At 58.3% G+C, this 10247-nt stretch overlaps 1 protein-coding gene across 1 annotated transcript; it reads left to right on the top strand.

The window, feature by feature from the left end:
- The first annotated feature begins 1753 nt into the window (after nt 1-1753).
- On the top strand, nt 1754-9441 carry NUTM2F (NUT family member 2F). The gene is made up of 6 exons (XM_073022161.1): nt 1754-2613; nt 5191-5319; nt 6295-6434; nt 6932-7272; nt 7749-7865; nt 8218-9441. Exons 1-6 carry the CDS (start codon nt 1754-1756, stop codon nt 9001-9003), a joined length of 2373 nt encoding a protein of 790 aa, XP_072878262.1. The 3' UTR covers nt 9004-9441.
- Nucleotides 9442-10247: the final 806 nt, after the last annotated feature.

Raw genomic sequence — 10247 nt, forward strand, 5'->3', positions numbered from 1 at the left:
AGATCTGAGGGAGGAGTGGGGAGAAGTGATCTCAGCCAGAAAACTGTTGGGTGGGTTGGCTGTGCAGAGCATGCAGTGACAGCCTCTGGGTGGGCGAGGCTGGGGGCTACGGTAACTGCCACAGCCCAGAGCCTCTCAGCTCCTCCCCAGAGCTGGCTGCTCCATCAGTTGAGGTAGCTGTTGGCTTTGATCCAACAGGGGTGGGGCAGATGGGGAAGTTCAGGTAACACATGGCCTGGGCTTCCTGAGTTGTTCTGCATTGTTTGCCCTTTTGTAGAAGCTCAAGTCTTCAGACCCACTTCCTCTTGTCTGCTAGTTCATGGCCCGTCCCCTGCACTTTGTGTTACTGTGGAGATGAAGAATTTGCCCCATTCCACGTATACTACCTCATGAACAGGGGCAGGTGTGGATTCTTGCTGGTTCTCAGTGGAAGGGTCTGGAAAGGCTGGTTTCCTTTTCAGTAGAGAAAGGAGAGTAGCGCACAAATAGGAAGATGGTTCTCTTATTATTATTATTCAAGTTAGGATATGTGTCCTGAATGATGAGGTGCATGTGCTATATCCCTTATTCCCCCTGACTAGAGACTGCATGGGGTCCTAGTGGGCAGGGATGAGTTCCAGACAACTTTGCCTCACCTGGCCCGTGGGCCAGGAACCCCTGGTTCTTGGTTGGTCACTATGTTCAGTTATTGGGAGCTCAAAGGAGAAGGATCAGAGATGCTCCTTGTCCCACTACCTGTTGTAACATGACCAGCAGCTGTGAAAATCCCTGGGCACCTCCCCTGATAGCCCTGCTGCTCACCATTTGCTGGCTGAGTTCTAATCGTGTGCAGCTGTTGCTGGCTGTGCGGTGACAGTATCTCTTGGGACTCCACCACTGCCTCTCAGACATGCTCCCTGGGAACAGAGCTTCCTGAGTGGCAGGTGGGACCACTGAGCACTGAGGAACGGCTGGCCGGAATCTGACCCCCATTTAGCACTTGTGTGGGTGGTGCCAGGACAATCATTTGCATGCTGGGCATGATGTGTTATGGTTTATCTTCGGGGTTCCTAGGGCACTGGCTTGGGTGAGATTTCCATCTGGTGGTTTTCTTTTTTCTTTTTTTTTTTGAGACAGAGTCTCGCTCTGTCACCCAGACTGGAATGAAGTAGCGTGATCTTGGCTCACTGCAGCCTCTGCCTCCTGGGTTCAAGCAATTCTCCTGCTTCAGCCTCCTGAGTAGCTGGGATTACAGGCATGCGCCATCAGCTAATTTTTGTATTTTAGTAGAGACGGGGTTTCACCATGTTGGCCAGGCTGGTCTTGAACTCCTGACCTCAGGTGATCCGCCCACCTCGACTTCCCATAGTGCTGGGATTGCAGGCATGAAACAGCATGCCCGGCCTATCCAGTGGTTTTCTTTTGTGGTGTTGAGCTAGGAAAGGAGTTTACAGGAGCTTCAGGAAAAGGAAGACTGAAGAGGAGATAGGGCCATAATATTTGGAAGCTTCTGGCTTCCTGTTGGCCTTCTCAGTGCCGAGCACTGCCCTGGGGTAGGCCTGTCTCCTATTGCTGAGCACGCTGAGGACCACCAAGCCGCTGAGAGACTCATCCCTGACCCATGGCTTGGGAGATGCCTGTGATGCTGACGGGGTCTGCCAGGGACACTGAGGGAGACCCTCGGGCAGCGAAGGCTTGGCTATTCCTTCTTGGGAGACAGGGATCAGGGAGTCTTGGTGACCGGGGCCCGGCTCTCTAGTGGAGCAACCCTTTCATGGAGGAACAGAGCATCCCATGCACACTCAGGGACACTTGCAAGCTGCAGAGTTTCCCTGTCACACGCCCTCAGCTGTTGGGGCTCCCCTCTGATTCCCCAGTGACTAGTGAGGACCAGGAGACCCCAGCTCATTCATCTCTTTCCTTTGTCTCCACAGCATACCCAGTGCTGGGACCGGGCATGACCGTGAACCCTGGCGCCTCCCTGTCTGTGTTCACGGCTCTGCCCTTCGCCACACCCGCTCCCGGCCCAGCACACGGGCCACCCCTCGTGACTGCAGCGGTTCCTCCAGGCGGCCCTCTGGTGCTGTCTGCCTTCCCCAGCACACCTCTGGTGGCAGGACAGGATGGCCTTGGCCCGAGTGGGGCCGGGGCTTCCAACGTCTTTGTCCAGATGAGGACAGAAGTGGGGCCTGTGAAGCCCCCTCAGGCACAGACTTTGGTCCTAACTCAGGACCCCCTCATCTGGCAGGCTCCAGGCGCCCTCTGCGGAGGTGTTGTGTGTCCACCTCCCCTACTCCTGGCAGCTGCTCCTGGGGTGCCCATTACATCTGCCCAGGTGGTTGGGAGCACCCAGGCCTGTGAGGGAGGCTGGTCCCAGGGCCTTCCTATTCCACCACCACCACCACCGGCTGCCCAGATGCCTCCCATCATGCCCCTAGGGAACACCGGGCCATGGCCAGAAGGGGCTCATGGAGAGGGCAGCCTGCCTCCCTCCCAGGCCAAGGCCCCGCCGGACGACTCCTGTAACCTCAAGAGTGTCTATGAGAACTTCCGACTCTGGCAGCGCTACAAGCCCCTGGCCCGGAGGCACCTTCCCCAGAGTCCTGACACCGAAGCGCTTTCCTGCTTCCTCATGTGAGTGTCCTCGGGGCACCAGAGCTCGTCCTGCAGCTCACACGTAAAGAGGCTGCCGAATGGACAGGAGGTCACGCTGTTCAGGGGAGCTTGCAGGGCGATTGTGAGGGTGATCAGTTGTGCTGTGGGAAGGTACATTTTCAGCAACATTAATCTGGCTGTGGCTCAGGACAGACTGTCAGGGGCCTCATGTCAACTGCCCGTCACTATCCCATGAGTCCAGCCAATCCTTACTTTTTTTTGAGCCAGACTTTTGCTCTTGTAGCCCAGGCTGGAGTGCAATGGCGTGACCTCGGCTAACCACAACCTCCGCCTCCCGGGTTCAAGCAATTCTGCTGCCTCAGCTTCCTGAATAGTTCGGATGATAGGCATGTGCCACCACAGCCAGCTAATTTTTGCATATTTTTACTAGAAACGGGGTTTCACCATGTTAGGCAGGATGCTCTCAATCTCCTGACCTGGTGATCCACCCACCTCAGCCTCCCAAAGTGCTGGGATTACAGGCATGAGCCACTGTGCCCGGCTTTTACTTTCAATAATTTTCACAGTAATGTTTACGGAAGACCCAGGTCAGAGAGGGTTCTTGGTGTGACGTGAGCCACGGTTTGAGTTTAGGTCTTGTTTGTTTGAGATGGAGTCTTGCACTGTCACCTGGGCTGGAGTGCGATGGTGCAATCTTGGCTCACCACAACCTCCACCTCCTGGGTTCAAGTGATTCTCCTCCTTCAGCCTCCCGAGTACCTGGGATTACAAGTGCCTTCCACCATGCCCAGCTAATTTTTCGTATTTTTTAGTAGAGACAGGGTTTCACTATGTTGGCCAGGCTGGTGTTGAGCTCCTGACCTTGTGATCCACCCGCCTCAGCCTCTCAAAGTGCTGGGATTGCAAGTGTGAGCCACCACACCCGTCCTGGGTTTAGGTCTTCGAGTGTACACCACAGTGCCTTCCCTCAAATTGAGTGTCGATGGCCAGGGGTACATCACATGGGGCTGGGGGGAGGAGTTGCAGGGCCCGGCGGGAACCTGGCATACGCCCACAGTTCTGCCAGTGAGGTCCAGTGAGCACCGTGGTGGTGGAGTCTGCACAGGGGGATGGTCTTGGGCCCGGCACTAGGGTCGATGCTGGGCAGGTATTTGCATCTTCACCCTCAATCCTCCCTAGAAAAAAGGACAATGATGCTTCATTCAGAGAATGGTGAACAGATGACTTGAGCTCACATATGACATGCGTAGCATAGTGCCTGGCACATGCTATGACACATTACATGACAGCAATTATGATTACTGTCCCCTTTACTATCATTATCAGGACTAGGCCATCTAGGAGAGTGCTCCCCAAAGCCACAGGCTCCAGTGATAGCTCTGAATACACCACGATCCCAGCAGCCCAGGGCTGTGGACTATGGTGACTGTGAGGCAGCAACGTCAGCATCCGGGAGTTTGTGGCCTCTCTCCACCCTGCGGCGCCTCTGTCACCCTGTGTTTCCCGCTGATGAGCAAACGGGAGCTTGCAGCACATCCACTGTGCAACACACTGGCCGCTCAACCTTGGGAAGTCCCCTGCCTGGGGTGTAGGTAGAACACAGCCCCATCTTCCTCCCCAACAATCTCGCTGGCCCCGCACCCTGGTACTGCTCGCATTCCCCTTTGGAGCAGAGTCCTGGTGCACTGGGGACCCTGATTCTTGGAGTGGAGCTGCCCCAGGCTCACAGGCCTTTGCCATGGCTCCTGTGGGAATGTGGGAAGCTGTACCTGGCTGCTTGCAGTGGGCTTGACACCGCTCTGCTTTGGTTCTGGACGTGTGCTCCTGCTTCTCATGCTCCAGGACCCTGAGGCTACACCCCCAGGGGCTGCCTTACTCCAGAGTCCCCAGGAAGCTGGTGAAATGCTCAGTCCTGGGGCCCTAGAACCTGCACTTTAACCCTCGCTCCCAGGTCATTCTGTGTGCACACTGTCTCAGTCAGCTCAGGCTCACGCTGTCTTAGTCAGCTCAGGCTCGGCCACAACAAATCCCATAGACTGGGTGCTTTATCAAGACACATTCATGTCTCCCAGTTCCAGAGGCCACAAGTCCCAGATCAAGGTGACAGCAGATTGGGTGTCTGGTCAGGGCCCTTTTCCTGGCTGGAGAGAGCTGCCTCTGGCTGTGTCCTCTTGTGGCTGAGAGGAAAAGCCCTGGCATCTCCTCCTGCCCTTATAGGGGCTCAGATTCCATGACTGGGACCCATGCTCATGACCTGCTGTAACCATGATTGCCTCCAAATACCGACATGCGGGCGCTGAGGGCTTCAGCACAGGAATGTTGGGGACACATATGTTCCACCCATAGTACTGAGTTCACTTGTCAACATCATAACACCGAGGACTTGAGGGGCAGTCGGAGAGGTCACTCCGTAGCTTGTGTTGATGTTCGATCTTGGGGGTGTGTCCTGGGGCCTGAGGAGCCCACGTGGGGGAGAACAGGACATGGACAGATGGCAGGACAGGTGTGGGGAGGACAGGGGCCAGGTGTTGGGACCAGGTGGGCTCAGGATGAAGGGTGGACTTACAGACTGGGGCTGACTGCACTGGTTTACAGCCCAGTTCTCCGATCCCTGGCCCAGTGGAAGCCCACCATGACGCTGGAGGAGGGACTGTGGCGGGCCGTGCGCGAATGGCAGCACATGAGCAACTTTGACCGGATGATCTTCTACGAGATGGCGGAAAAGTGAGTCTGGGGTCCCGGGGGCAGGGCCCGCGGGGCAGAGTGAGACTGAATGACAGAGGCCTGGTGGCCGTGGTGGCTTCTCAGTGTGGAGCATGAGGAGGGTGTGGACAAACACAAGACGCCCTGGGCCCCTGACTCCTTCAGGAAGTTGCTCCTGCCACCTAGAGTGCTCTGGGGTCTCTGTCCTGCCCTCTTGGGAAGCACCCCCTGCCTGGCCTGGGCCAACCCCTGCCTTGACACTGGAGGTCATGGTGGGAGCAGCCAGCGTCGCAGCCCAGAGGGGGTCACCTCCAGCTGTGGGGATGGGGAGAAGGGGCACTAGTAACTATAGACAGAGTGGGGTACAGGCTCCTCACAGCAGTGGCCAGAAGTCGGTTTTCTGCCATCCCAGCCTGGCCAGGGAGTTGGGTCAGAGGAGACCTGTGCCCAGGACACCAGAGACCCATCTCTGGCCTGACTGCCTTTGCTCCTGGGCAGTGCCCTCCATGAAGACAGACAGACAGACAGACAGCAGCCTCAGGGGAAACGGGCCCTGTCCTCCGGGCTCAGCTTTTGCTTCCTCCCGACCAGGGGTCTCCCGGACCTTGTGCCCCTGGGTTATCTTTCAGGGACCCGCAGTCCCAGCCTCAGGACTCCTGCATCTGGGCATCATCCCTGACGCTGTCTGCCATCAACCCCACCCCTGGGCAGCTGAAACCTGGAGGAGGGGTCCCCTGGGACCCTCCTGGGCCTCGTGGCCCTGACTTGAGTCAGGAAGCCCCTTTGATGCCATGGGCTCTGCAGGGGCCGGGTGAGGGAGGGTGAGCCCAGAACTCTGGGAGCAGCTCCCTCCTGGGACTGGGGGATGAGACCCAGTGAGGGCCTGGACAACCCACCCAAGGCATTGCCTCCCATCCCTGCCCTCAGCCACTGCCTGGTCCTGGGGACAGGGGGCCTGGACCCTCTCCGCACAGCCTGGGCCTCCTTCACCCCCAGGTTCCTGGAGTTTGAGGCTGAGGAGGAGATGCAGATGCAGAAAGCACAGTGGATGAAGGGGACCCAGAGCCTGCCTCCTCCAGCCCCGCCGAGGCTTGAACCTCGAGGACCCCCGGCCCCTGAGGTGGCCAAGCAGCCAGGTGCAGCTTCCCACATTCCCATAGGAGCCATGGCAAAGGCTAAAGGGGCCAAGGGAGGCCACTGTCCCCACACCCCATGCTTCCCTTCAAGAGGGGGGTTTGCTCCTCAACAGGACAGCTTCTGGGAGTGTATGTTGGGTACTGACCTGGTCAATACCTACTTCGTGGGCGGCCTGTGATCACAAAGCGGGGTATTGACTTGGTCAGGTTTCCTACTTACTCTCTCCCCTCGCCCGTCCAAAACTCCACATATGCTCTACCCAGGAAGCAGGGATGAGTGGGGAGAATACACGGCATATCGTTGGCTCCAAACTTCCTCCCAAGCGATGCTGTCTCAGATGTGCCCCTCCTGCGTGTCTCCTCCAGGGGCGCTGTGGTTCAGGTGGTCCTGACCCAGCCAGGACCCACTTCACATCCCCAAGCCCTGCCCTCCCCTGTGTGGTGCAGGCGGGAGGAGCAGCCCTCACCACGCCCGGCCTCCTCCCTCTCTGCCTCAGTGTACCTTCCCAGCAAGGCTGGCCCCAAGGCCCCGCCTGCCTGCCTGCCACCACCCAGGCCCCAGTGGCCAGCGGAGACCAAGGCCCACCTGTCACCACCCAGGCCCCAGCAGCCAGCAGAGACCAAGGTCCCTGAGGAGATCCCCCCTGAAGTGGTGCAGGAGTATGTGGACATCATGGAGGAGCTGCTGGGGTCTCACCTTGGGGCCACAGGGGAGCCCGAGGGACAATGTGAAGATGGCAAAGTGGAGCAGCCACAGGAAGAGGATGGGATGACTCCAGACCCGGGCCTCCTGAGCTACATTGACAAGCTGTGTTCCCAGGAAGACTTTGTCACCAAGGTGGGCTGGCCTGGAGTGCTGGGGTCTGCAGGATTCCAGGGGGTGGCACTCCCAGGCCCTTGGAATTAAGCTCTGTTCCTTAGCTACTCAGCAGGGGGGTGGGTGGGTGTGTTCCTGTGGATTTGAGTGTCTGTGTATGTGATTGCATGTGTCTATGTGTTGCTGTGTGTTTGTGTCTGTGATTTGTTACTGTGTGGGTGTGAATGTGGCATGTGTGTTACTTGTGTCTGTGTCTTTTCCTGTGTCATATATGGATCTGTTTGTGTGTCTATGTGTGGTTTGTGTGTCTCTGTCTGTATGTGTGTATGCCACCAGGTCTGTGGTCTGTGTGTGTAGCTGGTGGTCGCCATGATATGAGACAGCCCCAGGAGGGTGGGGACAGGGCCCTCCCCGCTTTCTGCATCTCCTCTGGGTGTCCTTGGCTCCAGGTTAACTCCCTGCCCAGGAAGCTCATGTCTTCTTCCTTCTGTTTCCAGGTGGAGGCCGTCATTCACTCCCCATTCCTGGAAGAATTGCTTTCCCCAGATCCACAGATGGATTTATTGGCCCTAAGCGAGGAGCTGGAGAAGGAGGAAGAACTCACACTTGCCCAGGTAGACCAGCAGAGGGAGGGGAACCCAGAGGCAGGAGGGACCTGGCACACAAGGCCCACCTGATTGTCTAACCCCATCCTGCTGGGGACGCTCAGCTTCTTGGGGAGTCACTCCGGGGTGGGAAGATGCAGGTTCAGAGGGAGTGGGACGGAGAGGACCCAGGGAGGGGAGTCAGGATGCAAGCTGCAATGAGGCCCAACGGGATGCCTGGCAGAGCCACATCCTCTCCCTTTGACACGAAGCCCAGATGCCTCAGACTTCCCTGTCTCCCGCCCAAGTGCCCTGGTCTCCACCACCCTGGGCCCTGCTCACACCTGGGGCAGCACCAGTAAGTGCCTCTTTCCTCCCGCAGCTAGTGGAGAAGCGCCTCCTATCCTTGAAGGAGAAACGGGGTGTGAGGGCAGCCCCTAGTCATGGCACGGCCTGTTTGGACTCAAGTCCTTCTAAGTTTGCAGCTCACCAAGGAGCAGAGAGAGACGCCCCTGACCCCCAACAAGGGATCGGCATGGAAACCTGCCCACCCCAGATGGCTGCCCAGGTCCCTCAGGGACAGGCTAGAGTGTGCACCGGCATGGCCAGGTCCAAAGACCCTGCTGTGCTTTTGGGATGTCAGGACTGCCCCGGGCTGAGGGCTGCCCCGCCAACCTCTCCTCTCGAGGACCACAGACCCACCTGCCCCAGCCTGGGAACCAAGGACACCTTGGATCTCCCTGGAGCCTCTCCTGTTAAGGAGTCACACAGGCTGGCTAAGGGGTCAAGTGAGGAGAGGGAACTCCCTGGCATGGTGTATGTCGTGGGTTCCCACCACAGGCTGCAGCCCTGGAGGCTATCCCAGAGCCCTGTCCCTTCCTCAGGCCTTCTCAGCCCAGGAGGGCAGGGACCCCAGGGAGCTCTTCAGTCGCCATCTGCTCAGAGAAGAGGCCTCAGCCCAGCACCCTCTCCTGTTACCAAGTCCAAGAAGCGACTTCTCTTCGGAAGCCCATCCCCTGCTGAAAAGATGCCCGACCCAGGGCCTGGGCTCAGGGTCTCTGGGGAGCAATCCCTGGCTCCAGGACTGGGTGGCCCCTCACAGTCTCAAAAGAGAAGGGGTGGCCCCTTGGTCTCCAGGAGGAAGAAAAAGCGGCATTGTAGCCAGTAGGGGCCGCTGTGGGGCAGGCTCTCTGGTGCCAGTCCCCAAGGGTGGGGCTCTGAACTCTCGGACCCTCATGGCAGCAGGTGCCCCAAAGCAAAGACTGCTTCTCCCCCAGTGCTGATCTTGCTGGGCCTTAGCTTTGGAGGGTGGAGGAGGGAGGGGAGGGAGAGGGTGGCTGAACAGGGAGGGCGGGAAGGGAGGGCCTGCGGGGAGGCGGTTGGGGGTGGGAAGCCCTTGGGGGCCTCATGTGTAAATGGAATAAATGTAGTTGTGTTGGAAAATGCTCTGGGGCTTGCCTCTGTCCTTGGCGCTGTGCTGCTCCGTGGAGGGTGTCTGTGAAGGAGGGCAGAGGGAACCAGGAGATGCCAGGCACTGGGAACCCACAGGAGCTGGCTCCACTTTTTCCTCCTGGTATAGGGGGCCACTTCAGATGCTCCAGGGACTGACAGATGCTGAGGAAGCCCTAATCCCTCCCACCACCCACTCACAAGACCCCGCTTGCTTTAGGGAGGCTTCTTGGGGCCTCCCATCGTTATCAGTATCCCTGGAAAATCCTGGGATTGGAGAGAGCTAGCTGGCTCTTGTTCTACTAGGTGGGAGCTGAGAAGGCAGCTGCCTACAACATGGACATGGGAAGAGGGGGCCGCTCCTGCTTAATCCTTATCAGGAAGACCGTGGGCACTGGGCTGAGGGGAGACGTTGAGGTGTCCGTCCACACGGGTGTGTGGGATATGAGAGGCGTGGAACAGGGGAAGTCCCTCTGCCTGTTTCTGGGCAGGAGAGAGTCTTGTCCAACTAGCTGAAGCAGATGCTCCTTGCTGTGGCCACAGAGACTGGCCTCAGGGGCCCTTGGGGTCCTGCATGGAGCCCCCCCCAGCTATGATTCCCTTCTCATATGATGACTGAACTCGTGTGGAATTGATGTAGACAGAGATTTACATTGGTATCTAAAACAGTTCCCTCTCAACACACCATCACCAATGGGAACAAGCATGACCAGCCCGCCAGGCGCAGAGTGGGTGTGTCTGCTGGTCCCAGGGCCAGGAGGAGCTGGGGCCCAGGCCAGGGGGGGCCAAGAGTCAGCCACCCTTCTGCCAGGCACAGACCCCAAGGGCAGAGCAGGGGCTGCCTGGGATGTGGCACTGGCTGTTTGGGAAGTGCCCTGGGAGTCGGGGGCCAGGTGCTCGCCGAAGGGAGACTTCCGGAGTCTACGAGTGAGATGAGGACTGCATCAGGAGAGAGACTGAGGC

This window comes from Chlorocebus sabaeus, chromosome 12, assembly GCF_047675955.1.
Source record: "Chlorocebus sabaeus isolate Y175 chromosome 12, mChlSab1.0.hap1, whole genome shotgun sequence".
NCBI classification, from domain to species: domain Eukaryota; kingdom Metazoa; phylum Chordata; class Mammalia; order Primates; family Cercopithecidae; genus Chlorocebus; species Chlorocebus sabaeus.

Excerpts from the sequence above, each read along its gene's own strand:
- NUTM2F (XM_073022161.1), top strand. The coding sequence starts at position 1,754 with ATGGAGGAACAGAGCATCCCATGCACACTCAGGGACACTTGCAAGCTG. Across the intron at positions 2,614-5,190 it reads GCGCTTTCCTGCTTCCTCAT|CCCAGTTCTCCGATCCCTGG; the intron begins GTGAGTGTCCTC and ends ACTGGTTTACAG. Across the intron at positions 5,320-6,294 it reads TTCTACGAGATGGCGGAAAA|GTTCCTGGAGTTTGAGGCTG; the intron begins GTGAGTCTGGGG and ends CTTCACCCCCAG.